Raw genomic sequence first — 27,971 nt, 5'->3', positions numbered from 1 at the left:
AGAATAATAATAAATGTATAATAAGTAACGATGTATATGCGTCCGAAAGTTGGACTCCAAATTTCATTCTAAGAATTATTTTGAGGTTAATATAGCAAATGAAAACTGTTCAGCTTCCAGGAAATTTGAGAAGCGCTAGGCTATTTTAGTTCCCCTCACTCCACAACAAAATAATTTCAATTAACACTATTTATAAAAGAACAAGAATTAAAAATATAAGAAGCTATAACAATATTAACGACAAACTAAAACTAATTAATTTAGGCTAAAACAAAACTGATACCAGCGGGTCTCTCATTCGACACAAAATCAAAGTTTCTGTATTTGCGATGTATTTGAATGACAAATGATTATACAAAATAGCCTAGTGTTTATTATAGACTAATGTTTGTAAACATTGTGTATCTGCATTGTCTATTTCTGAATGAAATAATATACAAGTTCTCTCTCTCTCTCTCTCTCTCTCTCTCTCTCTCTCTCTCTCTCTCTCTCTCTCTCTCTCTCTCTCTCTCTCTCTATATATATATATATATATATATATATATATATAAACCATGCAGCAAACCTTTTTAAATATTTTGATAATTTACTGAAAATAAATAAATGACTTTTTAAACCGTTTAACTGATTATTAATCGATCAAAATTAGCTGATACAGTTTGCTGCACCAACGCAGAGAAAAAAAGGCCCTTTTTTCGCTGCATCATCAGGCCTAATTTGGTGTTAATCCGGTCCTGAAGGCGGTTCATTGAGACTTGCCTATGATGAGTTCATAGCTGAATGGACATTTCACTAGCTGGCTTCAGCGTCACATTTGCATATGCCGGAGTCTACTGGAATTTGTGATTGGTTGACAGCAAATTTCAAAAATTAAATGGAACGATAAAATAAATATAAATAATATATAATATATAATATATAAAATATAATAATAAATAATTAAAATGTCTAATTTTTCACAATTATTAGGCTACTTCTGCATGTGCTTTGTGGCAAACCTAATGCATGTGCTTGAGCGTGGAATATATTAAGACCTGATTATGTAAATTTAATATAAACGTCTGATTATTTAAATAATGACAAATGAACGACTAGAACTTGAAAAATCTTGCATGGGGGCAGACCACAACAAGTCCTATTTAAACCTGCTCAGCAAAAAGTTTGAAACCCCTCATAAGACATTGTCCATGTGAAAGAGCAAGAGATCCACACCTTTATCTCGACCCCCACAAGCTATACAGAACTACCCCCAAAAACACCCAACCCCCTTCAGCTGAACTGAATTCGGTCTGTTTTTTTGGCTGAAAGGAACGATGTATATTTTATGAAATTCATTATTATTTGTGATCGTGGGTGTTTGCGGAAGGCTTTAAGACCAAGCAGAATCCTCCGCAGCGCACGGGACTCCGCTAACAGATGCAGCTTCACCTTCTGCGGTTTGACTTTACAAAAGCAAATACAACTTCTTGATCATGCGCCCAACATTTAGCAAGGCAGGAAAACATTCAGTCTGCCTGAAGGAAGATGTATTTCACTGAGCTAATGCTGTTAAATAGAGAGTTAAATAGAGAGAGAGAGAGATAACCTAGTCTAGGGCTATTCTTAAACTTGGAGCTCATTATATTGAAGTATAAATCCAAACACCAGAAACGTTATGCATTTTATGAATAATGTTATGTTATGAAAAGTATGCATTTTATTTATTCACAGGCTATGGTTGAAATAATATTTTAGTTCACAACTTTAAGTTCCATTGTTTAAAAAAATGCTTTGACTAACATTGCATTGACCTTCAGTTTTTATGTTTGATGGCATTTTTTAATGACATTATTTTATTATTTTATTTTTTATATTATTTTTTTTATAATTGTATCCTACATAAATAGGTGAAGCAAAACATATTTGGATCATCCCTTATTTTCTTTCCCTTATTTTCTTAAAGAATAAACATTATAACAATAATTCATAGAAATAATTTAAGCAATTAAAACCTTTTTTAACTTGAATTTAAATACTATTAAACTAAATGTAAAATCTCAAGGAGTTTATAAGTTAAAAGGGGTAAAATGTCACAAGTGTATGTAGCCTAAATGAACTTGTGTTAACAATATAATTAGAACTAACAATATATATATTTTTTAATGAACAATTCCTGTATAAAATGGGTCAGCAACCTTTATATCAAACATTTTTAAATCATCCACAGCTGAGCAACGCGAGAGGCAGATCTGCGCCAGAGCATGTGAAGTGAAAGTCATTTTCAGATGCAATAATAATAATAATAATAATAATAATAATAACCTGGATAGCCTGGATTAGGCCCAGGCTCTGTTCCTAAGTATTTAATAATTATAATTACTGTTAACCCAGAGTAACAAATTTTAATGGATTAATCACCTATTTTCGTTTGATGTATGTTTGATTTTTTGTTTGTTTTTTACGCTAAAAAATAAATTATGTTTGTGAGAGGAAAAAAATATATAAAACATGTATAAATTGTATTTTAACGGATTAATCACCTATTTTTGTATGCTGCATGTTTTTTTTAACACTAAAAAATTTAGTTTGTGAGAGAAAAAAAGTAGTCATGTATAAGTTGCATTTTATTACGTTTAGAAATAATAACGGCAGGCCTAATAATGTTATAATGTACCAACAGGATATTTTTAGTTCACTTAACTTTACAGCAAATCCTGTAAATTTAACAAATTTATCAGAGCAAAGCAAGGATTAAAAAATTTTTATTCTAATGGATAAATATAATCGCAGTATATAATAATATAGGCTTAGCTATGAACAAAGAATAATAATTTAAAGCGAAACATAAGAGAAATCTCACTCGGGAGAAACCCAAATGTTTCCATATTTGTGATGTTGCCCATTTGAAGCTTAACTATTATTCATGAGGTAAAATAGGCTTTGTAGTTCACGCGCGTTTCAGTATTGCCGAAATCATTCTATATCTATATATATATATATATATATATATATATATATATATATATATATATATATATATATATATACACATACACACACACACACACACACACACACACACACACACACACACACACACAGGCATTAGATTTATTTACTGTTTAATAACAATAGCATGCATATGATCCTTTGTGTAAAAGTATTCTTTTCATTTTTGATGAGTGGACTGTAGCCTAAGATTATCTTAGGTTTTGAAATAAACTCACTGTAAATTTTTTAAAGATGTTACAATGTTATATTATAATGTTATTTGTAACAGATATGCAGGTCATCGATTCATGGGTTAAATTCAGGGATAAAAATGGAAACCTAAATGCCTGGCCTGGCGCCAGCCTGGCTGGACTTAAATTAATTTACGATACCCATGCGAGCCTCAAAGGAGACCTGAAAACCCCCCCAAATTCCTCAACACTGGAGACAAAGGAAACCATTTTGTAGAAGTTCCTTACTTTCATCATTTTATTAATAATATGTATTTTGAATATGTTTTGTGTGTACCATGGTTAATCCTTGTTATGCGAGGATTATAATTTTTCTATCGTATAAATTGGAATGGTTTCTCCCCACTTTAACTTTCTCAAAGAGAGACATGTTCTGCAACCCCCACACTCCTTGGCAGCTCGTAAAATTTTACGACCACACAGGACCACAGGACAGGAAATCTAATCCTTACAAAAGAATGGTAAAATGTACTCAAATGTAGTCTTAATGGATATAGTATTGTTTTTGCGGTACATTAGAGGTTTCCCATATAAATCGGGACTATCTGCAGTGTGATCATGTGTTAATCAAATCTTTAAATGTGTGTAATTCTGCATTTGAATGTAACTTCATGTTTTGATCATTTATATATATTGTTTTTGGTATCTGTGTAATCGTCATGCTTTGACAGACCCATTTATCTAGAGCAAAGTTATGAAAAATGTATTTAACCTGGAATTACGAACTTGCTAGAATATCCCTGATGAAATCGGACAACCCCTAAATCACTAGGGGGTTGTCTCCACAGAAACAAAGAAACTTTTCCCCCGCTTCAGATCGCGGACGTTCATTGGGTGCTTACGCAAAAAGTGGCGTGAACCATCCCAAGCCATAAGAACCAACCGGACAAGATCCGCCCTCTCTTCTCTTCTTCTCGTTCTTGGTTCTCGGACACGCTGCTCTCCTGTGCGACCCTCGTCACACCCGCGAGTACCTCGGCGCGGCCTTGGGCCGCGCTCACATCGCCTGGTCTCTTCTTACGCTGACTCGCTTCAAACTCACACATGCTGCGACCAACGTCGCTCCCGCGAGGCCTTGGGCCGCGCTCATTTCGCCGTCCCCCTCAGCACAGGGACTGAGGAAAGGAAAGCCATTTTCATGGCTCCTCTGGAAGCTTTCGTTTTTGTTGTTTGTTTTCTTTTCTTTACTAAGCTTATTCAACTATTCCCCTCTCCACACAAGGAAGACGAATTCTGGAACATTGTTTGTTGAACCTTTCAGTAATTCATATAGGTTTGAAATTACAAGAGGGCGTGTAAATGATGACAGATTTTTTTGAATGTGAACTACTCTTTTAAAAGGGGTCGGTTCACCCATATGCATTTTGAACACTGTTGAGTAGATTGATAAATGCCTCTGATTGGCCATTGTGGTACTGCACTCAACAAATATGTCTGTGATTGTCTGCAATGGTCAACACATGGGAGCGTTTGATTGTACAAGTGTTCAAAAACAATTTTCAAAGCCAAAAATAGTGTAAAAGTATGCCTTCAACCAAAAATTGATATCACTTACTCTAATCTTGTAATATTTTTTTTTTTTTTTTTTTACATAAGCTTAGCTTAATCCTTAAGCTATTCAAGTATTTAACTTTAATTAAATTTGGTTCAGAGACATTATGACAATTATGAGAGAAGTTTCATTTTTGGGTAAACTATTCCATGAAGGTGAAAATACCTCTTTTTTTCCACCACTGGCTAATTTGGTAGGCATTTAGTAAAATGAAAATTATTATGTTTTTACGTAAGCTTAGCTTAATCCTTAAGCTATTCAAGTATTTGACTTTAAATTTGGTTCAGAGACATTATGACAATTATGAGAGAAGTTTCATTTTTGGTTAAACTATTTCATGAAGTTGAAAATGCCTTTTTTTTTTTCATTGGCTAATTTGGTAGGCATTTATTAAAAGTGTTTTGTTTTACACTGCCCATGTTTTTGGGCCAAACTTGTTTTAACTTCAGAAGAATTTGAAAGGTTTGATTATGTAGTAAGTTCTGACTGACAGTTCATGAAAGATTGCATGTTTCTCTGGTGAATTTATCCAGTATGTCTATGTATAAGCACACTAAAAACTGTTATACAGTATGTTTTTATATCAATGCTATACACAAAAAATGTCAAGTGTATAATGTTTACATTGATAGGTACAAGGATACTGTACACATAGTAAAACAAAAATAATTTGTCAAAGGTTTGATGCTTGAAGTCATTCATCTTAGATGATAAAATTACACATTCTGAAAGTAAATAAATTTGTCTATATTATTATTTTACATTACATTAATATTTTAAATTTATGTTGGTTGGATATTTGGTTACAAGTAAAGTAAAACAATTAAGTTAATACAAAGAGAAAACGTTAAAGGGGGGGTGAAATGCTATTTCATGCATACTGAGTTTTTTACACTGTTAAAGAGTTGGATTCCCATGCTAAACATGGACAAAGTTTGGAGTGGATGGAGTTTATTTTTACAGAGCATCAACGGAGTTGTGCAAGTGTTTTTGTTTGTTCCCCTGCTGCATTTCGAAGATGCTTGTTTTACAAACAAGGCCCAGTTTGACGACGGATTTGCACATCGTTTATTTCTTAAGGATAATGCAGTCCCAACGAAAAAGGATCACGATCGTGTGTTGGAACCGCAGGCGGTGAGTAAAACTGCTTCAAATATCTCCGTGTTGTTAACTTAGCTATCGGCGCGTAAGCACATCAAGTAAACAACATGCGATGTTGTCATCAAACTGCACTTTACACATGTACAGCTTAAAAAAAAAAAAAACAGACGACAAAGTGGAACTTAGTCATTTCCAAAACCGCTAAGCAAATATATACAGTTTCAGTACATACCACATAAAGACGCTGTTGCTGATGCTGCTCTTGTTAAATTTCAGCCTCTGGATCTGATTCTGGATCATAAATATACGCTGAATCTGAAGGTTAGCCATGGTTTGTTTTTGTTGGTTTTGTACTCACGATAATGTCACAGCTTCCAAACGCTATCAACGCAAAAGCCTACTGGCCCTTATGATTCTTTAGTTCCGCCCACACGTCACGCCTACAGACGCTCGTGTTTTTCCGGGAAAAATCGGTACAGACTATCTTTCTCTTATGAATATAATAAAACTAAACACTTTTTGGAGTTATGAAGGATGCAGTACTACTCTATAGGTACTCAAGATTAACAGGGTATTGAGTGAAAACGAGCATTTCACCCCCCCTTTAAGACAAAGTATAATTTGAGATTTCATTAAACATAAAAACTTTATTTTATTCAAAGATACTTTTTTGTATCTTTCATTATTTAGTCTTGTTCCTTTTCTTGTTTAGTTCATTGATTACTCCCCACCTGTTTCTGTTCTTCTGGTTACTTTCCTTGTGTTTATAAACCCTGTCTGTTTAGTTCTCGTTGTCGGTCCTCGAAGTACCGTAGCGTGAAGTAAAGTTGTGTACAGTACAGACCAAAAGTTTGGAAACATTACTATTTTTAATGTTTATGAAAGAAGTTTCTTCTGCTCATCAAGCCTGCATTTATTTGATCAAAAATACAGAAAAAAAATGTAATATTGTGATATATTATTACAATTTAAAATAATTGTTTTTACATTTATTATACTTTAAATTATCATTTATTTCGGTGATGCAAAGCTGAATTTTTAGGATCATTATCACATGATCCTTTAGAAATCATTCTAATATGATGATTCATTATCAAAGTTGGAAACAGTTCTGCTGCTTAATATTTTTTCAGAACATGTGATACTTTTTTAGGATACTTTGATGAATAAAGAGTAAAAAAAAATGTTGAAGTGTTTAAAATATCCTCAATTACTTACTTATCAGGCAAGTGGCTGATAAGCGGAAAAATTACGCAATGCAGTCTTTATCACCCTGCAGAGGTTTATTTTGCAAAATGATCTGGTGATTGTACACTATCCCTAAGCCTTCCAAAGTTAGGGAACCACTTGGTCTGTTACAATGATCTATGTGTTTGTTTACTAATGCCTGTGTACAGGGCCGGATTAACCATACGGGCAACTGGGCAATTGCCCAGGGGCCCAAGACCTCTAAAGGGCCCAGCAGCAAGGGCACGAGCAAAATACTGTATCTGGTAATCTCTCGCTTTATATTAAACGAACTGTCAACACGGACTTTTGCGCTGCACAGAGAGACGCTGCGCTGCCTATGACTTTGAATGTGAGTTGAGAGCGGTTGAGAGTCAGTCTCATGCGGACTGACCAATGAAGAGAGGGGCTTAAGTTAAGACCCTCTCCTCATTGGTCAGTCCGCATGAGGTGGGTCAAATGTTACGCCGAGCGGGTTACGTCAGGCGTTGCTAAAACAGAAAAAAATCTGACATGGAGAAGCCAAGTGGGAGCGCGAAACGGAAATTAAAAAAGGAAAGGACATCAGAAACGTAGAAAAGTATATACCTAAAATAAGAAAATTTCTTCACTCCTGTTAATGTTGCCGACAGATCTGTTAAGTCAGCTCCCGTCAACGACGAGGACAACTCAGGTAGCCAGGACTTTTCTACACCGCCAGCTTACGTTAACAGCCCAGAGAGGGAAGAGCATTTCAAATTCAAACATGCACTTCGTCATTATTTAGGACTAAAAATGTGTGTTTTGCCAGATTATATAGCATTTATTTCTGTCTTGTCTTCTTCAGAGAAATTGACAGATTTTTAAATGTTTATGTAGCAAAAATGTTTAACTGGTTAATTGTGTTGTGATATGTTGTTGTTCTATTTTAAAACAAGTTAAAATGAGCTTAGGATAAAAATGTTTATAAGCAGATAATCGTGATACTGCATTTTATTTATTTATTTTTTGCTTGAGGTGCCAGCTTCATTAAAATGCTGTAAATTGTTGTGGAGGGATAACTGGCAGATTTCAAATTGTTTGTGTTGGACTAATAACTTGATTGCCTTGTTGAATTCTGAGGAAACAGGGTCACCCTGTCAGGGTGATTTCTGCTTAAAATGAGCTGAGGACCAAATTGTTTCTTGATGTGTTGTCTGTGGTCTTCTGTTATAGCTCTATCAATTCAATACATTTCTATGGGGAATAAATGTTGTTTAATAAACAATGGTTTGAAAGTGGTTGCTTATTTATTCATTTTTGTGAAAATGGAGGATATTTCCCTCCCTCTCAATGTAGTGGGTCAATTTTACCAAATTATACAGATGCTGATGAGTTTTGTTTTCAAAGCATCATATGTTAGTGAATGTCTTTGATAGGGGACATAGTACTGCATTTGTAGTTCCATGAGCATTTAAATATTTGTAAATCGAAATACACCTAATGACAGTTAGAATTGGAAGTATTGATTATATTTACTGTTTATTACAGTAATACATTCTGTATATGACCATATTATGGTGATCCTGGGGTCGTGATGATGGGGCCCTTGAATATTGTTGCCCAGGGTACAACAAAGTGTTAATCTGGCCCTGCCTGTGTAGTAAGTACAGCATTGCACACAGAGGACAAAAACGTTCAACCTCGACTTTTCTATCATCATTTGTGTTCAAATTTGCATAGCGTACCAAATTTAACAAAACAAGCGCTATAAATGCAATATCTGAATTCATGAATAGTTCGGGGAAGCAAAATCCATATCATGGATCAACATAATACCAGTTTTCGCATTCATACCGATATAGCGGCACCCCTACAAGAGGGCCTAATAAAAAAAAATTGCTTGCAATGTACCAGCAGGTATTTCAGTGATACACTGGCATTACCACCAAACTTAACATCCGCCAACTTCGCTTCTTGTGGTTCACATCACAATGAAGGTATAGCATATCAAGGCTGTGGTGGACTCTGGAAGTGCATAAAGTGTTAGTTAATCTAAAAATGTTCTTTCTGTCCCTCCATTGAATCTGTGTGTAAGGTATACTTTCCATGTCCAGAAAGGTAATAAAAACATCTTCAAAGTAGTCCATGTGACATCAGGGGGTCAGTTAGTATTTTCGATGCTTAAAAAAATTCATTTTGGTCCAAAAATTGCAAAAAGCACGGTCTTCTTTTCCTTTTTCAGCATGGTCTTCTCTTCCGGGTCTGTTGTGAGCGAGTTCAAAACACTGCAGTTTATTGATATCCGGTTTGTGAAAGAATCACTTGATGTAACCGGATCTTCTTGAACCAGTTCACCAAATCGAACTGAATTGTTTGAAACTGTTCACTTCTTTCCCTTAAAAATCTCTTTGGTTGCTTTCGCAGTATGCTTCGGGTCATTGTCCATCTGCACTGTGAAGCGCTGACCAATGATTTCTGAAGCATTTGGCTGAATATGAGCAGATAATATTGCCCGAAACACTTCAGAATTCATCCTAATGCTTTTGTCAGCAGCCACATCATCAATAAATACAAGAGAACCAGTTCCATTGACAGCCATACATGCCCACGCCATGACACTACCACCACCATGCTTCACTGATGAGGTGATCATGAGCAGTTCCTTTCCTTCTCCATACTCTTCTCTTTCCATCACTCTGGTACAAGTTGATCTTTGTCTCATCTGTCCATAGGATGTTGTTCCAGAACTGTGAAGGCTTATTTAGATGTTGTTTGGCAAACTCTAATCTGGCCTTCCTGTTTTAGAGACTCACCAGTGGTTTACATCTTGTGGTGAACCCTCTGTATTCACATGGTGAAGTCTTCTCTTGATTGTTGACTTTGACACACACATACACCTACCTCTTGGAGAGTGTTCTTGATCTGGCCAACTGTTGTGAAGGGTTTCTTCACCAGGGAAAGAGTTCTTCGATCATCCAACACAGTTGTTTTCCATGGTCTTCCGGGTAGTTTGGTGTTTGGAAAGCAACCAAAGAGATTTTTAAGGGAAAGAAGTGGAATGTTATGCAATGGCCAAGTCAATCACCTGACCTAAATCCGATTGAGCATGCATTTCACTTGCTGAAGACAAAACTGAAGGGAAAATGCCCCAAGAACAAGCAGGAACTGAAGACAGTTGCAGTAGAGGCCTGGCAGAGCATCACCGGGGATGAAACCCAGCGTACGCTGATGTCTAATTGATCTCCAGACTTCAGGCTGTAATTGACTGCAAAGGATTTGCAACCAAGTATTAAAAAATGAAAGTTTGATTTATGATTGTTAATCTGTCCCATTACTTTTGGTCCCTTAAAAAGTGGGATGTACATATACAAACTGTTGTAATTCCTACACCGTTCATCTGATTTAAATCAAATTAAAGCTGAATGTCTGCAGTTAAAGCACATCTTGTTCGTTTCATTTCAAATCCATTGTGGTGGTGTATAGAGCCAAAAAGATTAGAATTGTGTCGATGTCCCAATATTTATGGACCTGACTGTACTTATATATACTTGTGTACGTAGGTTATTCCAAATGTCTTGAAGAAATGTTTAAATCCAGAGAAATAAGCAATTTTAACTTGTGACACAGAACGTGTCCATTGTGTCACCTGCCAATGACGTCATACACCATGATTTCGATGGAACACATGGAAACACCAAAGATGCCTACAATATGTTATGCATTTTATTTGACAGGTGATGACCACACAGAGTAGCATTATAACAGAACTTTCAAATGCATCTAGTGTGATAAAACGGTGCTGCTTTATACATACTCACGACCAGAAGGAGTGGAAGCAGTCGACTGTGGCATAACAAAAAAGCTCTGCTTCCTACAAACCATGTGTCTCACTTGTTAGCGGCCTTGTTTCGCTTTGACAGCTATCAGCCTCACCCTGCTTCATACTACTATATTAATAAATTATAAGCACATCCATGAACATGATTTCTGCCTGAGTCCCATCAGATTGCATCAGCTGTGGGATGAAGACGACAACTCCCATGATTCCACACTCAGTCGTGGCATCATCAAACTAAGCCTTTGTTTCTTTGTTTGTTTTGAATACATGCCCTCTAGCGGAGAAAACTTACATATTGTGCCTTTAAGTCAGGTTATAAGAAGGTATAGATGGCAAAGAACTCTTAGCAGAAGACAGCCTTCATCACCACACTGGACCGATTTCAATTTAAGACCATGCTGTTCGGACTTCGAAACTCATAAGCTACCTTCCAACATTGGAAGGCTCAAGACTCAAGCCATAACTGAATATCCTGTGCTATCTGATATCCTTTTGTTGCACAGGGTCCTAGGACTTGTGGGCTGGTTTCACAAGTTTTACAGCTCCTTTGCAGTCATTGCTGCCCCTTTGAATAATTTAAAGAACTTGTAAGCAAGTTGGAATTGGACACAGGAGTGAATCCTGTTTTAAGTAGAAAAGTATAATCTTTCCTATTTTTACCCAAAATTGGGTTTAGTGAACATGGATTATCAAAACATGGACATAGTATCCGTGACGTCACCCACTAGTTTCTGAAGAGCAATTTTGAAGCCAAAAGTGGGTGGAGGCGGCCCGTCGCCATCTTGGCAGCATGTCACCTAGTGTCACTCATGGATAATCGAAAATATACAAGGCTCAGACGAGTGCACTCGTGCACAGCGCTATCCAAACCTGTTCCAGATTGTAGAAGGAGCTGCTCAATTTCTTGTCCACCTTCCTTCACGTCACTTCACACAGTTGCACACAGAAATGTCAACAACTAGACTTTATAGTTACTATTGGAGGAAGAATTCTAATTGTGGGGAGAATTTTTACCTGTATATCACGGATAAGATGTCGCCCATCCCTAGTCTGGGCTACTGAGAAGTGAAGGCATTACTTAGGAGGAGGAGAATTTGAGATACTGAACATGTAACCTTGACGTGGGCCTTTAATCATTTCCTCCTAAAAATGTACGTTTATAAGCTTTTTAAAAATTTTATTTAAGACAATTTAATAAGTAGAATAAGACAAATAAGTTACCAATCATATGGAATTAGTGTTAATAAAAAATTAATTCTTACTACAGAGTTGGCACTGTGGAACATAAAAGAGCCATTTGTAGGTAAATTTTCAGATGTTTAATGAGCCTCAGAAGTGGCATGAGTGCAATTAAATTCATACATTCATGTGGAGATTAATGTTTTAAATATAACATTTTGAATACAGAAATATTAAAGGATTTAAATAACTGAAATTACACGCTAAAAATTAAACTAAATGTGCTATCAAGTGGCAGCAAGTCACTGATTTGATCACTGAATCGTAAATTTCAATTGATTTGTTCAAATGGCTGACAAATTCAGGGATGAAGCAAGTGACTGTCTTTATGAATGGGTAATCATGAATCACTGTCACATATGGGTAATCATGAATCACATACATACATATACATATATATACATACACATATATATAAATACGTGTGTGTGTGTGTGGGTGTGTGTATTAGGGGTTGAACGACTTCTGAATTTTTTTATTTTTTTTTGTGATGAATGTCGAGTTGAAGTTGACAAGTAGCTGTAACAGCAAATTTTTATTAGTTATTTTGTCTTTTGGTCGTTATATTTTTTCTTGTTCCAAATGAGATACAGATCAAGTAGCACAGTACATATTAGGGGTGTCACGATTTCGATTATAAAACGAAATCGATCGAAATTAAGTCACAGTCTCAAACTTCGAATTAAAAAATGGAATCGTCGATGCTGCCACGCCCCCATGTTGCGTCTGGTTACTTGCCAAGCGGAAAAAACACGTGTGTTGAAGTGCTGCGAGTGCCTCCTCTAACAGCCACTCAAAAGATAGCATGGCAACTGCAGATGCAGGAGACCCATCGACAGAACTCAAATCCCCTCCTCTTTCACTGAAGTTGCTGGTGTGGAAGTATTTTGGATTTCCAGTGAGTTATGTTGACAACGTTCGCAAAACAACAGTTTGCAAGCTGTGCTATGTGCGTGTACCATATACTCTCACTGGCAGCACGACTAACATGGCAAGGCATCTCCGCAGGCACCACAAAAACATAGATTTATCTGTTAAACCAACAACTAAACAAACTACTCTTCAGTCTTCATTTGGAATTAAACTTCCAAGCAACTCAACTCGTGCAAATGCAATTAGGCGTGCGGTAGGAGTATTCATAGCCGCGGACATGCGACCTTATTCGGTGGTGGAAAATTCCGGTTTTAGGCATTTAATTAGCGTGCTAGAGCCACGCTACGAAATCCCAAGTAGAACGCATCTCACAGCTACGGTGATTCCCTCCATGTACAATAATGTAAAAGAGAACGTTATTGAAGGTCTGAACAGCGCACATTTAGTTGCCTTGACTACAGATTGCTGGACATCCAGACTAACACAGAGCTTCATGACTGTCTCAATGTAAAAATTGAGAATCGAATCGAACCGTGACCTTAGAATTGAAAATGCAATCGAATCGAGGATTTGGAGAATCGTGACACCCCTAGTAAATATTACATTACATATGTATACATACGTGTGTGTGTGTGTGTGTGTGTGTGTGTGTGTGAAGCTGAACTCTCCTCCTGTCCGCATTCAATTCACACAGACAAACCATCACGTGGAGTAGGGTAGGTTTATTTGACAGCAGTTGATGGGGGGGTAGAGACTCGTGTGTGCAGGATGCAGGAAAATAATTAAGGTGTGGTCACACTAGGCAATCTTTTATAGCACATTTGACTCCCAAAGTTTGGTTCGTTTGACTATAGTGTGATCATTCCATTTAGCAGTCCCTAGCTCGGTTGGTAGAGGTGGGCAAGAGCGTGGTTTTGTTAAATTTAGATCAGTGAGTGTGAGCGCTAACCGCGCCGGAGTGCAGATCTTCTGATATATGCTGCATGATTCTGAGCAGCAAAAGAGGTAGATCTGTATAGCAATATATTGTGAAAGTGACATGTGATACCGCATTCCCATACAACTCAAAATAATAAACCACAAAGTTAACAAAACGATTCACTCCACTATGTTGAGCGAGAGCACTTCTTCAGTGCTGTCTTCACGTACTATCGGAAACTTCCTATTTCCACCTTATAAAGTCAAGATTACGAGCCTGTTGCATTATTTTATGTTAAAAATAACAATGGACAGGTTTGTGAATGTTGATGCTTAGCCTAAATAATTTGATCAGGAGCATCCCCTCCTGTGTCCCATGATTTGTCTGTATGTGTATTCAAAGCCAGTGAGCAATGGACTTTCATAATAATAAAAAACTGCGTTAACACGTGATAAAATAATTGTTGTCTTTAATCAATTAATGCATTAATGCGATAATAACAAGTTAACTTGCCCAGCCCTAAGTATAATGTTTGCCTAATAATATAAACGCAGTCATTATAACACTTCTTTGTATACCTCCTTTGTTCAACAGTTTTATCTGATTATTATACAGACTTATTTCTGTATCAGACAGAACTGTTAAACTTTGACAGCAAACAATAAGGAGAGAGAATGCGAGCGCTGTGTGTGCAGCTGCTATTCTCAATGCCATCAAAATAAACCCACCTCAAGCACATCATTCAAATAGAAAAACTTATCAGCCAATGTCAATATTTGAAAAATATCAAATATCGACTGATATATTGGCCTTGGCGATATATCGGCCACCACTACTAAAGATAACATTAAAAGACTCTCTCTCACCCTGTCTTTCATTCTCCAGCTTTGAGCCAAAGCTTTGGATCCCTCAATCTTCTCTGTGTGGCGTTTCTTCATGAAGGCCAGTGGAACCTTCCAGTCAGTCATGTCCACCTCTTCCTCCTCCGTCAGACCAACCACAGGAGAGTGAAGCAGCTCAGCATCCATTTTTATAAGGAAACTGATAAAAGAACATAAGAAAAAAATACAATTAAATGACCATTTGCAAGTCTAATGTAGAAAGTAGAGAAACAAAGAGTTGTGGTGAAGTGAAGTGACATTCAGCCAAGTATGGTGACCCGTACTCAGAATTTGTGCTCTGCATTTAACCCATCCGAAATGCAGACACACAGAGCAGTGAACACATACACACACACACTGTGAGCACACACCCGGAGCAGTGAGCAGCCATTTATGCTGCGGCGCCCGGGGAGCAGTTGGGGGTTCAATGCCTTGCTCAAGGGCACCTAAGTCGTGGTATTGAAGGTGGAGAGCGAGCTGTTCATGCACTCCCCCCACCTACAATTCCATCCAGCCCGAGACTAGAACTCACAACCCTTCGATGGGGAGTCCAACCCTCTAAACATTAGGCCACGACTTCCCCTATTGTGTATTATTAAAGTGGTTTAATTAAATGATTTTGAATCTGATTCCGAACTATTATCACAAAAATGTATCAAAAAGAAAAAACATAGGTTGGAGCTATATGAGAAACTGGTGTGTAAAAATGTTCTAAAAAATAAATGTTCTATAAGATTATAATGTCTCTGGTTACTCATTAACCTCACTTACATGAGTATTATGTGGGTAAACCTCCAAGAAATATTGAAGATTGATTGAATCACGCTAGTGCACCAATTACGGTCAAGAATCCATATTTGGGATGGCCACGTCCTCCAATATAAGGTGGTGCTGAAATTAATTTCCTTAAAATCTTTTAAATGAATAACCAGGTTACGAAAAACAGAAATATCACAACATGATCACAATGTGTCATTTTCTCCTTTCAGAGAACCGAGGATGCATCAGTTAACGTTCCCTTTCGATAATGATTTCTCAACATCACGTCAGATAGCAGATAGGTATGGTGAATGTATAAAATCATGGCCTGTTACTGTGAAGGGTTCTCAGTGTAAGAAGAGTCAATAGCCCTCAACACAGTGTCTCACAGTAGAAAGTTACTGTGTCATTTGACAATAAGCATGCCCCTCCTCAGTTGCACCTCCCTAAGGATGGTCCTGGATACTGTAATCTTTGGGTAGTAGGTTTGTTGAAGCTCAGAGTCGGGGGGTTGATTAGATGTTCTTTAAGTTGTCACTTCTAAGGCTGTGTGATAGGTCAACATCTTTGAGGACTGCCCATTGAATGCCTATAAAATACTATGTATGCCTACCTTAGTCAGACTTTTGATAACTGCAATGCCACACAGTGTGTTCTCAATAGAGTCCTATTGAAGATACCCAAGAGTCTCCTGATTTTCGCTTCTGAGTTTCCAAACAGATTTGGTGCCGTGGACCCGGATAGAGCTTCTCACCTGACACTGATATTCCAGAACTTTTTTTGAGGTCAACAACGATTTGATGAGCGTTACTCTGTCCAAAGTAACACTACAGAGAAGGAAATGTGGTTATCCTTTTCGACCTTCAGAGAAGTGTTAACCAACAGCTGCAGGGTTTGGTTAACAGACTAGTTATCCTCTGCTTTGCCACAGAAGAAGGTTTATCCTCTTCTTAGTCAGAGAAGATTAACAACTATTATAGTGTGTTACCAAGTTGGTTATCCTCTGCGTTGCCAGGGAAGGTTGAATACATTATGATTTGTATTAACTAAGTTATCCTCTGCTCTGTCAGAGACATTCTTGGTATATTCAAAATCGAATGCGATTTATCTGTGACTATGAGGGCGACTTTGCCTAATTGTCAGTAAACTACGGCTCTGTGTAATGAAAGCTGCTCAATCTGAAAACAGGTGATGGTGATTTACTACTAATCATGGAACCGGCTTTACTGATGATAATTTACTGATGATAATCTGCATGATAATTGAATGCGATTAATTGCACAGCTCTAAAAGGTATTACAACATTTTGAGAAGGAATGCTAGGCCGATTCCAACAAATGAGAAAGGTGGACTAGCCACTCCTTTATGGACAGAAATAGAGTTCAAATCACTGTTAGGAAAGCACATGGACTCAGTCAGATTGGATTTGACAAAAAAAAAAAAATTATTGCAAATTTGATATTGATCCAGAAAAGGTATAGTCAATTGAAAAACACAAAAAGGTAGTTGGGGCATTTGTCAAAAAGATAAACATTAAAGGCATTATCCAGAGAGAATTTACTTTATCCTTAGCACAAAAACAAGCTCAGTGTATTACTAAATTAAAAGGACACAACAAACAACTACAAACTAGAGTGGCCTGTCTATCAAAAAAAGTAACCATAACAAGGCCTCAACCAAAAGTGACTCAAAAGACCAACAGTCAGATGAAAGCTATCCTGATTGACAGTCTTTTTGTAGACTAGAGGACAATAGCAAAATTGGATTGGTGAATAATAATGTAAATGCAGTGGAAGTTTGTAGAGCAACACAAAAGTCTCAGAATAGGGCAGAAGGGGTTGACACTAGGGCTGTCACTTTTTATTCAATATTCGAATATGCATTCGAACATGACATGAATCCGTAATTGAACTATAAATAAAATGCCATGTGTAGCACATTTTTTACAGTCTATGATTTGACTGTTTGTTTTTTTATTTTATTCTTTGCCATCTTATCCAGTAGAGGGCACTCTAGACGTATTGTACAGTAGGCCCATGACTAAATCAAGCGAATAATAGCTAGCTTACGGTGTACATTTTAGGACATCCTCAGACCTCAGTCATCAGTCACTCAGTCACTTAATTGTATGAGACCTGACGATGCCGTTTTGTCCGATGACTAAAGCCTTTTAGTCTGAGGCATGACGCCTTTTCATTTAATGACAGAGGTCTGAGGATGTCCTAAAATGTACACTGTACTAGCTAGTAGCCAGGCATGTCTGTGCGCTCTGAACGTATGTTCTTAATCCAGATCAAGTTGATAGACTGGTGTTTCTTGCAAACAATATTTAGAAATGAATTAGGCTAGGCTATATGCCTTACTCCTGCTGCTGTTTAAGTTGTTACATTATTGTTTGTGCCTGTTCTGAATTCTTTTTTTTTATTTTTCATTTAGCCTAAAGTTGTGGGATATGCATAGTGGCACTTCATATAAGTTGATATTCTAAGTTGATAACCTGCCGTTTCAAATATTAAGTAAAAAATAATAATCCAGATAGTTCTGTTTATGACTCACTGTTAATACATTTGTGATTGAAACTCCATTTTTTTATGAGCGGGGGAGGCACGTATATATTCAAATATATTCATGTGGAAAGCTAGAGATGTCTCAGACCCTGTCATGGCCTTATCCCTGGATGCAGAGAAGGCCTTTGTTCTTATTTGAGACCCTTAGAAGATTTGGGTCTGGTCAGTATTTACTAAATGGGTTAAATTATTATACACTGGACCCCAAGCCTCAGTGTTGTTTAATGGCATAACATAATTACAATTCAAGTTACATAGGGGCACAAAACAGGGGTGGCCCCTTTCACCCCTCATATTTGCGTTGGTATTAGAGCCTTTGGCTATAGCTATACGCAGTAACCAAAATATTAAGGGCATTGTGGCTGGTCAGCAGGAGCATAAAATACTTCTGTATGCTGAAGATATTTTACTTCTCTCTAGTAACCCACAAATAACAGTACCCACAAAGTGCTCTTTAATTGATAACTTTTGCCAGTTATCAGGTTATAAAATGAATTGGAGTAAATCAGAAATAATGCCTCTGTCTAAAAACCATAATAATGTTAGATGTACAATGGCCATTTAAGTGGGTCTCATGTGGGTTAGTTTATCTGGGAATCAAACTTATACCTGGATTAGATAAAATTATGCAAGTTAACTTTCAACCACCTGCATTGCCACTATCACTTCTGGAGGAATACAATAAAAAATGTTAATCCTTTAGTTGGTAAGGGAAGAAACCCCTTTTTAATCGTACCAAATTATATTCTGCTAAAAGCTCGGGTGGGCTCTCTCTGCCCAGAGTTGATTGGTATCATTGGTCGTTTTCACTTTCGCAGTGGACTAGAATTAATATGCCGCCTAATGTGGCCCCTACGTGGGTACATATTAAAAAGGAAATGTTGGCCCCTTTTCCAACAGAGGCATTCTTGACACAACTTGCCCAACCAATACTTGACCAGAATCCTGTTCTGAGGTTTGTTAGAGAAAGCTGGAAATTGTATCACCAAAACATTAAACAAACCCCATGGCTAACATCTAAAGCCTCGATCTTGTATAATACTAAATTACAAATAGATAAGAAACCTTTCTACTGGACACAGTGGGCCAATAAAGGGATTTGGTTCTTGGACAATCTTTATGAAGGAGAACATGTGGCATCATTTAATCATTTGAAACAAAAGTATAACCTGTCTAACACTGACTTTTGAAAATACCTACAAATAAGACATTGTCTCCTTGTGATTATTAGAAACACCCCTATATTTTAAGCTATAAAATTTTTAACAGGTGTTACTGAACTCCAACCAGGATGGCTAGACTTAAACTAAGAAATGATGATCTGTGCTGGTGATGTAAAGCCGATACAGGTACTATGGTTCATATGTTGTATGAATGTGATAAGGTTAAAGAACTATGGGAAAAGATTGTACATCTCGTTAATAACATCTTCAGCCTTACATTACACAAAAATCCTGGTCTCTGTATGTTGGGTATTTTCCCAGAAGATACAGGCCTCTCCTGGCAACAAAAGAAATGGTGTCATCTAGCTATGGTGTCCGGATGTAGAATCATTCCGAGACATAGGAAATCTGGTTCGCCCTTTTTGTTTGATGAATGGCTGGAACTCATGTGCAATATTGCTATGAACGTGTGATATTTAGAGTCTCAGGACGCCTTGATATGTATATGAAAATATGGGGTTCTTTTCTTGCACTGATTGAGAAAATGGTATAAGGAGATAAATATAACATCAAACATTCTTTGTCTCCTTAAGTGTGTAGGTAAAGTCTAGGATATCTCATGTGTCTAAAACCTAAATATGTATATATTTAATTAGATTTTTATTTGTGTATTTTATTTTATTTTAGGGGAGGGGTAGGAAGGTCATTTGTTAGTTTTTTTTTTTTTTTTGTCATACTGTAATATCTATGACAGTCATTATTAAGTTTTATATTGAGTCAGTCCTGTTAGTGTCAACTGTTTTAATCAAGATTGGACTGTTTTGTGTTCAAAAAATAATAAATAAATAAATATAAAAATACAAAACCAAAAAAAAAAAAGTTTGGGAACCACTGCTCTAGCTCATCCTGACTTATTCTATGAGTTCAGAGATCGACAGATGAGTCCATCATTCAACTGATTTAATTTAAATTTTTATTCACAACACTGATCAGCGCACATAGCCTACAAGATACAGTAAACACGAAAGCTCAAATGTGCTTGCATGACAAGCTAAAACCAATGAATGAAGTTTAGGTCTCATGATTTTTGCACTTACAAACATTAATATATTAATTGAATTTGAATGAATAAAGTGATTAGTAATATCAATTTTACTATTAGTGATATTAAAATAAATGGCATATTACTGCCTATGTGGCAAACTCTAGAGGAGTGGTTTTCAACCTGCCAATTATAATATTGTTAACATATATAAAAATGTCTAAGTCATTACATAATAACAATTTCATATATATAATTAAAGAAATTAAACTAACTTTTAACCCTATTCGAGCTGGCTGATTGGTTTAAGAATAAACCACCAATTTATATTTTTGCTGCATATGCTACAGAACAACAAATTCAAACATGTTGTCAACATGTTTCCTCCTGACTGCTTGCTCTGCTGACTGTCTATCCGCTGCCGAGCTCTGTCTGGATCTGGTTTTCCCGTTTTGCTGAGCAGTGCAGCCAGAGTTATTTTCTGCTCGTTGCCAGTCCATTCTAGGGCTGTGCGATTAATAGAAATAGCTATAAAATCACGATTTGAGCGTGCACAATTTCTAAATTGCTTTACAGCATGATTTTCCGCGGCCCTGACTTCCCGCAGTAGTATGCTATCAGAACCAATCAGAATGCAATAAAAAACAGAACAGAACAGACTGGGCATATGTCTAACTCCAGGTTCATACACTGTGTGATGCGCCTTTTTTCCGTTAACAGATCAGAGCGTTCACACTGCACGCGGTAAAAGGCTAGAAATAAAAACATGCGAAAATAATTAATATCTAGCACATGAGCATAGATAGAGTTGTGAGTGCACAGGATGCAGTTTGAGTGAGAGGAGACACGTTTTAAGTGTTTGCACTCTCTCCGGGCAATAGCAGCGTGTATCTGAGCAAGCACGTTTGGTTTTGTGACAGAGAAAAAGGAAATATGCATGCAAACAGAGAGATTCGCGCTCGTGCATTATTTTGATGTGCTTTCGCATTACCATAACGCACTCTCACTGCTGCTTCTGAACTTACACAGTATACGCACTGCAGACGGAGTAGGCCTATGTGTGAACCTGTATAACAAATCTATTTGTTATACAGAAAATTAAACCATGTTGATCTGTGCCTCTTGAAGAAAGCATGAACCAGGCGATCAGTACATTCTCTAGTCCTTGGACTCCCTTGACCCTGGTTTAAAGAAAATTTAAATGCTTTTTTCTTTACTGTACTTGACTTGACAGTATACCAAATTTCTGGACTGCTTATGAGAATAATTGGTAAGACGGCAAAGCCCAGTTATTTGCTGCATTCATGTACACAACCTGCAATTACAAAGGAAAAATAATGCAACAAAAAGAACATAAGTAAATACATTGGGATTGAATGTATTACAAGTTTCTTTTCAATAAACAGGAATCAATTTTCATAAACATCATAGTTAATGGACTGATCTTGATAGTAGATACTAGTAACACTGTAAATCAAATGCAATCATGATGAAACCTGTGTTTTATAGGAACACAGACTAAACTAACCTTCAAATATTACGATGTATCTATTTAAAAGATGGAAGATAAAACACTTTTTAAACACTTCACTGTCATTCATTTAGCTTTATATTGGAAAAAATGACATTGCGATATTTTATTTTTCTGCGATATATATTGCGATATTTTTTCTTACAAACCAAAATGGGGTGAGCACACTTACATTCTCATTTTAAATGATTTAATATGCGCGAGGGAGAGAGAGCAAGACAGCGCTCGTGTTGTTTGAAGACGGCTCGCTCGGTCTCTCTCGCGCGCGCTCTCTGTCTCTGTCTCGCGCCCTCTCTCTCTCTGCCCTATTAAACTTGCATGTGTTTTTCAGTCCTGTCAATGATAAACCTTCACTCTATGATGGATAAGCTGTGCAATTAATCCGCGAATCACATTCGTCAAGGGCTGGGGAGCAGCTGGCATGTACTACTACGACAGCCTACATCGCACATCCTGCGATGTGACTATCGTGGATTCGTACATCGCGATATCGATGCTTAAACGACACATCGTGCAGCCCTAATATATATATATATATATATATATATATATATATATATATATATATATATATATATATTTGGGTGTGTGCATCATTACAGTCTATAAAATATGTATATCTCTATTACAAGACTGCAATCACTAGCAATCAGAAGAGTTCCAGTTAATCAAGTATCTACAAAAGATCTTCTCTATAAACAATGCATTAAATTACATTAAAGACAAAAATAAATTAAACAAGCAAATGAAATGATAACTCACATGTATATGTTCCACTGATGAAGTCATGGGTCAAGTCAAGTGAATTATCATTCATTTTCTAACAGGCGTCCAATACTGACCTCATGAAAAGGGGAATGACCAATGACATTTGAGATAACAACTAAAACAGCAAGCCCTGCCCCACGACTGACAAGTTGTTGAATATTCGTTCTGCTCTAATTATTCGATAAATAAAAATGATATTCAAATTTCGCAAAAAAAAAAAAAAATTCACAATAAAACCTAATTTGGTCACTTTCTGTGATTATCCACGGCATATTTGAAGATGTATGCAAGCAAAGAAAAGTGAATGAATAAGGGAACATTCACATATCGCGCCTAAAACAATGCTAGGCGTGCCGCTTTCTCCTTCTTTCCAAAGCGCTCGGGCAGAAGCGCTCCTGAGGCATCTGCCGTTGTTAAGCAACAATGACACGCTCTCTAGAAGACGCGGAAATTTCAGCAAAGGATAAATGGATTTGCAGCACAAAAAAAAAAAATCGCTTTCAGTAGCTCTGCTACTAAATTTATTTCAAAATGGCAAACCATATACAGCTATGATCAACTGTTCCTTCATCTTGGCTGAGCTTTCAACGTTGTTAAGGGAAAGGATGAAGCTGAGGCATTCTGAAAAGTTTAGATGTTTTTAACTCGATGCGGTGAGGACGCGCCTGGAAAAAACGGGCGCATGGCACCACGTGCACATTGCGACCGCATCGCTTCCATTATGAGAGCGCAACTTGAGTGCGCAAAAGACGTGATATGTGAATGGCCCCTAAGAACTGCGGTCTTCTACAGTACTTCAAATATGTCGTGGAGAATCACAGAAAGTGACCGAATTCAAAGTTTCTAAGTTAAGTGTAGGCTACGTTCTACAATAGCCTAATTGCTGCAGGCTGCTTTACATTTTTTCTTTGTTCACTTTTTTTTTTTTTTTTTTTGCTTTTAATCTGTACTTTTGTTTGTTTGCACACATTGTTAAAGTTTTTCATCTACAAAACACGATGTGTAATGATCAAGCTTATTGTGTGTAAGCTTGTTCAAAATGACAGAAACAATGAATGTTGCTGAAAAATAACGTCACATTAAACTTAATTTAAATAAATGAATATTCGTTTTTTGTGAGCTCAAATATTCGAATGTGATATTTGCAGAAAACGCCCATCCCTATTAGTTTCCCAAATTGGAAAATCCTTTCTGAAAGATCTTCTTGGCACTCTGTAAGGCTAATGTTGCAAAAGCTACCACTGTTGGTCTGTTTTAACTGATGCTGCCTTCACGTGCTACCAGAATGATCATGAATAGGAAAGTGGGAGTTAAAATTGCAATGAAAGCAATGTGAAGTCGACCGCTGGAATTAGTCGAGTTCATAATCACAAGTGGGGCTTAATAAGTTTGTAATGAAATTAAATGAAAGTCGTGACATTTGCCAATTATGGTTACCCATACTCGGAATTGGTGCTCTGCATTTAACCCATCCAAGTGCACACACACAGCAGTGAGAAGTGAACACACAGTGAACACACACCCGTAGCAATGGGCAGCTATAGAGCCAGTGCTCTGGGAGCAACTGGGGGTTCAGTGCCTTGCTCAGGGGCACTTCAGCCTTGGGTATTGAGGGTGGAAGAGAGCACAGCACAGAGACTCGAACCGGCGACCTTCTGGTAACTAGTCCATCTCTCTAACCATTAGGCCACAGCTGCCCCTATAATAGATATGCGATGGCATATCTTTGTAATTCATAAAGTGCATTTTTTATGCCCAGTACAATCTGATGACAGACTTTTAAACGAGTGCATTTTCTGTAAAGACAACAGGCTTGTAATAATAGTGGAGTGTTTATTTGAAGCTCCGCCCTCTTCCCCGGAGCACCACCTCATTTGCAATTAAAGGGGAGACAAGAAAGTGATGCGTTTTGGCTCATATCCTAAAAATTTTAACAAGCTATGAAACATTATCTGTAAAGTATTCAGAGTTAAAACATCATATAAACACTCTGGGGACATCAGAGATTTATTTTACATCTTGTGAAAAGTGCATAATAGGTCCCCTTTAAAGCTCTGCATGTTTGCAGGGTAAAAACATATGATTTTTCACATTGTTCTGAACTCTGAACAAAACAGTTGTATTGAAAACTCTCAGTGTTTGGAAGAAATATAACTTGCCCGTTAACAGCAGAACACAAAGCAGCTCAGCACTGGACTTCGAACGTGCAGCGCTCATGTTTATTCAGTTAAATCATATTATTAGCCTTTGACGTTTAAATCTTCACAATCAGCCATATCGCAATTCTGGTCTTTCCTTCCCCAAATTTAAGACCTCTTGAAATCATAATTAATACTTTTTAAGACCCTGTGGAAACCCTAATATATCACACCATGTCATTATTTATTTGATAAAAATATAACCAAACTTGAAAAGCCATGTGTAACCAAGCTAGGACAACCTTACTGTTAACATAGGATTTAAAAACGGGAAAGTTACGGCCAGGCACTGCTCATCAAATTTCTTTTATTAACTGATTATCAGCAAATGTGAGCACCTCTATAAAAGTAGAAGTTTTGGCAGTTTACAGGTCTTCTTTGTGTGTGTTAACACAATGCCAAGGAGGAAAGACATCAGCAGTACAATTAGACTTGGCAACACTGGTTCAGATGGAGCCCCATTTACTACACAGAGCCGTAGCTCACGGACAAGCTACACAAAATCGCTTTCAAAATCGGCAATGAATCGCCTGTGATTTTGAAACCGATTTTGTGTAGATTGTCAGTGAATTACTGCTCTGTGTAGCAAATGGCAACCAGTGTTCCAATTCAGCGGTTGGTTTTCATGTCTGTGGATCTAAGCGACCTCAATCCCATCTGATGTGAGCATAAGTATTGGAACAGTTGAATTTAAGGCAGTTGTAAAACATTAAAAGCTAATATTTAGTTGCAGATCCCTTGCATGCAATCAGAGCAGTGAGTCTGCAACCCATAGACATCACCAGACTCTTGGTCTTATGCTTCGAAATGCTTTTCCTCAGCCTTTAATGCAGTCAATTCCAACTGTTGCTTGTTTTGGGGAGTTTCTGTCTTTAGTCTCCTAATAAGCTGGTGAAATTAATGTTCAGTCAGATTTAAATCTGGATATTGATTTGGGCAATCTAAGGCTTTACATTTATTTGCCCTGATTCAATCCTTGACTGAACTGGCAGTGTGTTTTGGGTCATAGAGTTTGGTGGCATTTTCTTGAATATTGGTAGCCAAGAGGATTTTGTACCCTTCCAAATTCATTCTGCTACTACCATCATACATTAAGTCATCATTAAAATGAAGAGGTCCTGTTCTAGAAACATGACACCACCATGACACCACCTCCACCAAGCTTTACAGATAAGGCTGTATGCTTAGGATGATTTGCATTTCCCTTTTTTCTCCACACTTTAGCTTTCCAACCACTTGGATCACTTAGGTTAATCTTTGTCTCATCGGTCCATCAACTCAGATTCAACAAGAATCCTGCCTTTCTATTTTTGATGGGACGATGTTATCTGTGAGTCTGGCCAGTCTTCAAATGGCGGAGTCATCATCAGAGGTTATGCAGCCGTCTAGAAGTTGCACTGACTAAGCCAGCTGGTTGCTCTTGAGACACTCATGCAGTAATTTGATGCTAGGTTTCACAGTGACGTGCTGTTCCCATGGTCTCAAGTCAGGCAAAATTTCTTCAAAATTCACAGCTTCAAGTCAAACGCCGATCAACCTACGCAACACCACTTAAGTCGAACATAGTTAATGCTAGGTGTTGGCTTTAGAGGTATTGGTTACAAAAGCAAATTTAATCAATTAAACTGATCAAGCATTCGATAAGTCCTAAATACCGTATCCAACTCATAACATTTAGACTGGAAGTTAGCTTATATCATTTAAAATAATTTTACTGATGACCAGTCCAACACAGAAAAACAATCGATGGTGTACATTTCGAACAAAACTACCTGTTTGTAGCTTATTCAGTGGATAAAGGGGGACCTTTAAGAGAAATCAAAATAATAAAAAAAAAACAAATATTTAATCAAAATAATTTAAGAAAATAATTTCCGAACTAGCATTTGGTGCCACTGGTTGTGCAGAATAAAGTGTACTGGTTAATGCATAGGCTCACAGATTTCAACTGCAGCTCTCATAGTGACACTAAAGTTTAAACGATTCTGTACCAAGACTCCAGACACGAATGTTGAGATAGTCTGCATGTACTAGAGACAAGAGAAACAACACTGAATTCAAAAACCTTAAATTAAGACTTTTAAAAACCACAAAAACTAAGAACTGGAGAATTAAAAAATTGAACTGAAAGTTGCCAACTTATCAGTCTACCACACTGAAAGTCGTTACATTCAAACCAATCACAACAGAATTAAAAGAGCAGTGCTTCTTGCTGTGCAAGAATCTGCTGCTTTCACCCAATAGTCACGCATGTTCAATAGAAAATACCATGGTAACTATAATTTCTGACTAAATACCATGATCACTGCAGTTACTGTTATATTGAAAGACCAACATTATCTCGTTATTGATGACAGTTGCGGCTAATACAAGAGTACAACCGTTTAACTAAAGTAAATATGGTACTTTGGTACCATGGCGAATTGTTGAAGAGAAACTGGGCGGCTGTGTGAATTGTACTCTCACCTCTTATCGGCAGAGTTCTGCAAAGCTCGAGCTAAAGATCCGCTGCGTCGGCGGACGATCACACAGATCACTCCCGTCAGCAGCTTAAATGGCAGCGTCCACAGCCTGTAGAAGATCTGCAGGCGCTGGATCAAGAGGTGTTTGCAGGGTGATCTGAGATGGCTCTCCTTTTGGTTCTGGGTCAGGCGCAGCGGCCCGTCATCATCCTCAAACACACACTCTGCGTGAGCCACGGCAGGCGGGGGATACTTTAATCCTACGGTCTTTTTCCGTGCTTTTTATGTTGTTTTTAATGATGGATCAACACAGTAGACCTCTGGCTAATTTTAATCAGAACTTCCAGCCGAGACAGTTTCTCAACATTTGTGCAAGGGCGCCGCCATCTTGAGGTGTACCCAGAATGCACCGCGCATTTGTGGGCGAGGCTATGTCTGAGGACGTCAACGAACACGTCACCTCGTTATATATATATATATATATATATATATATATATATATATATATATATATATATATATATATATATATATATATATATATATATATATATATATATATATATATATATATATATAAACCTATTATAAATTATTAACAAAAAAAAACTATTATATATTAGTGAGCTGTATTGTTTTTATATATATATATATATATATATATATATA

The 27,971-nt window shown here is 37.1% G+C and overlaps 1 protein-coding gene across 1 annotated transcript in view; it reads right to left on the bottom strand.

Moving 5' to 3' along the window:
• Positions 1–27,581, bottom strand: part of LOC128015100 (regulatory-associated protein of mTOR) — a 144,169-nt gene extending 116,588 nt beyond the window's left edge. Inside the window, exons 1-2 of the mRNA XM_052598797.1 lie at positions 27,307–27,581; positions 14,798–14,972 (exon numbers count right to left, since the gene is read on the bottom strand). Of these exons, the coding sequence (XP_052454757.1) occupies positions 14,798–14,959 (162 nt within the window). The 5' untranslated portion in view covers positions 14,960–14,972; positions 27,307–27,581. The remainder of the gene's footprint in view (positions 1–14,797; positions 14,973–27,306) is intronic.
• Positions 27,582–27,971: the final 390 nt, after the last annotated feature.

Source organism: Carassius gibelio, chromosome A6 (assembly GCF_023724105.1).
Source record: "Carassius gibelio isolate Cgi1373 ecotype wild population from Czech Republic chromosome A6, carGib1.2-hapl.c, whole genome shotgun sequence".
In the NCBI taxonomy this organism is placed as follows: Eukaryota; Metazoa; Chordata; class Actinopteri; order Cypriniformes; family Cyprinidae; genus Carassius; species Carassius gibelio.
This window is presented reverse-complemented; position numbering and strand designations above follow the sequence as displayed.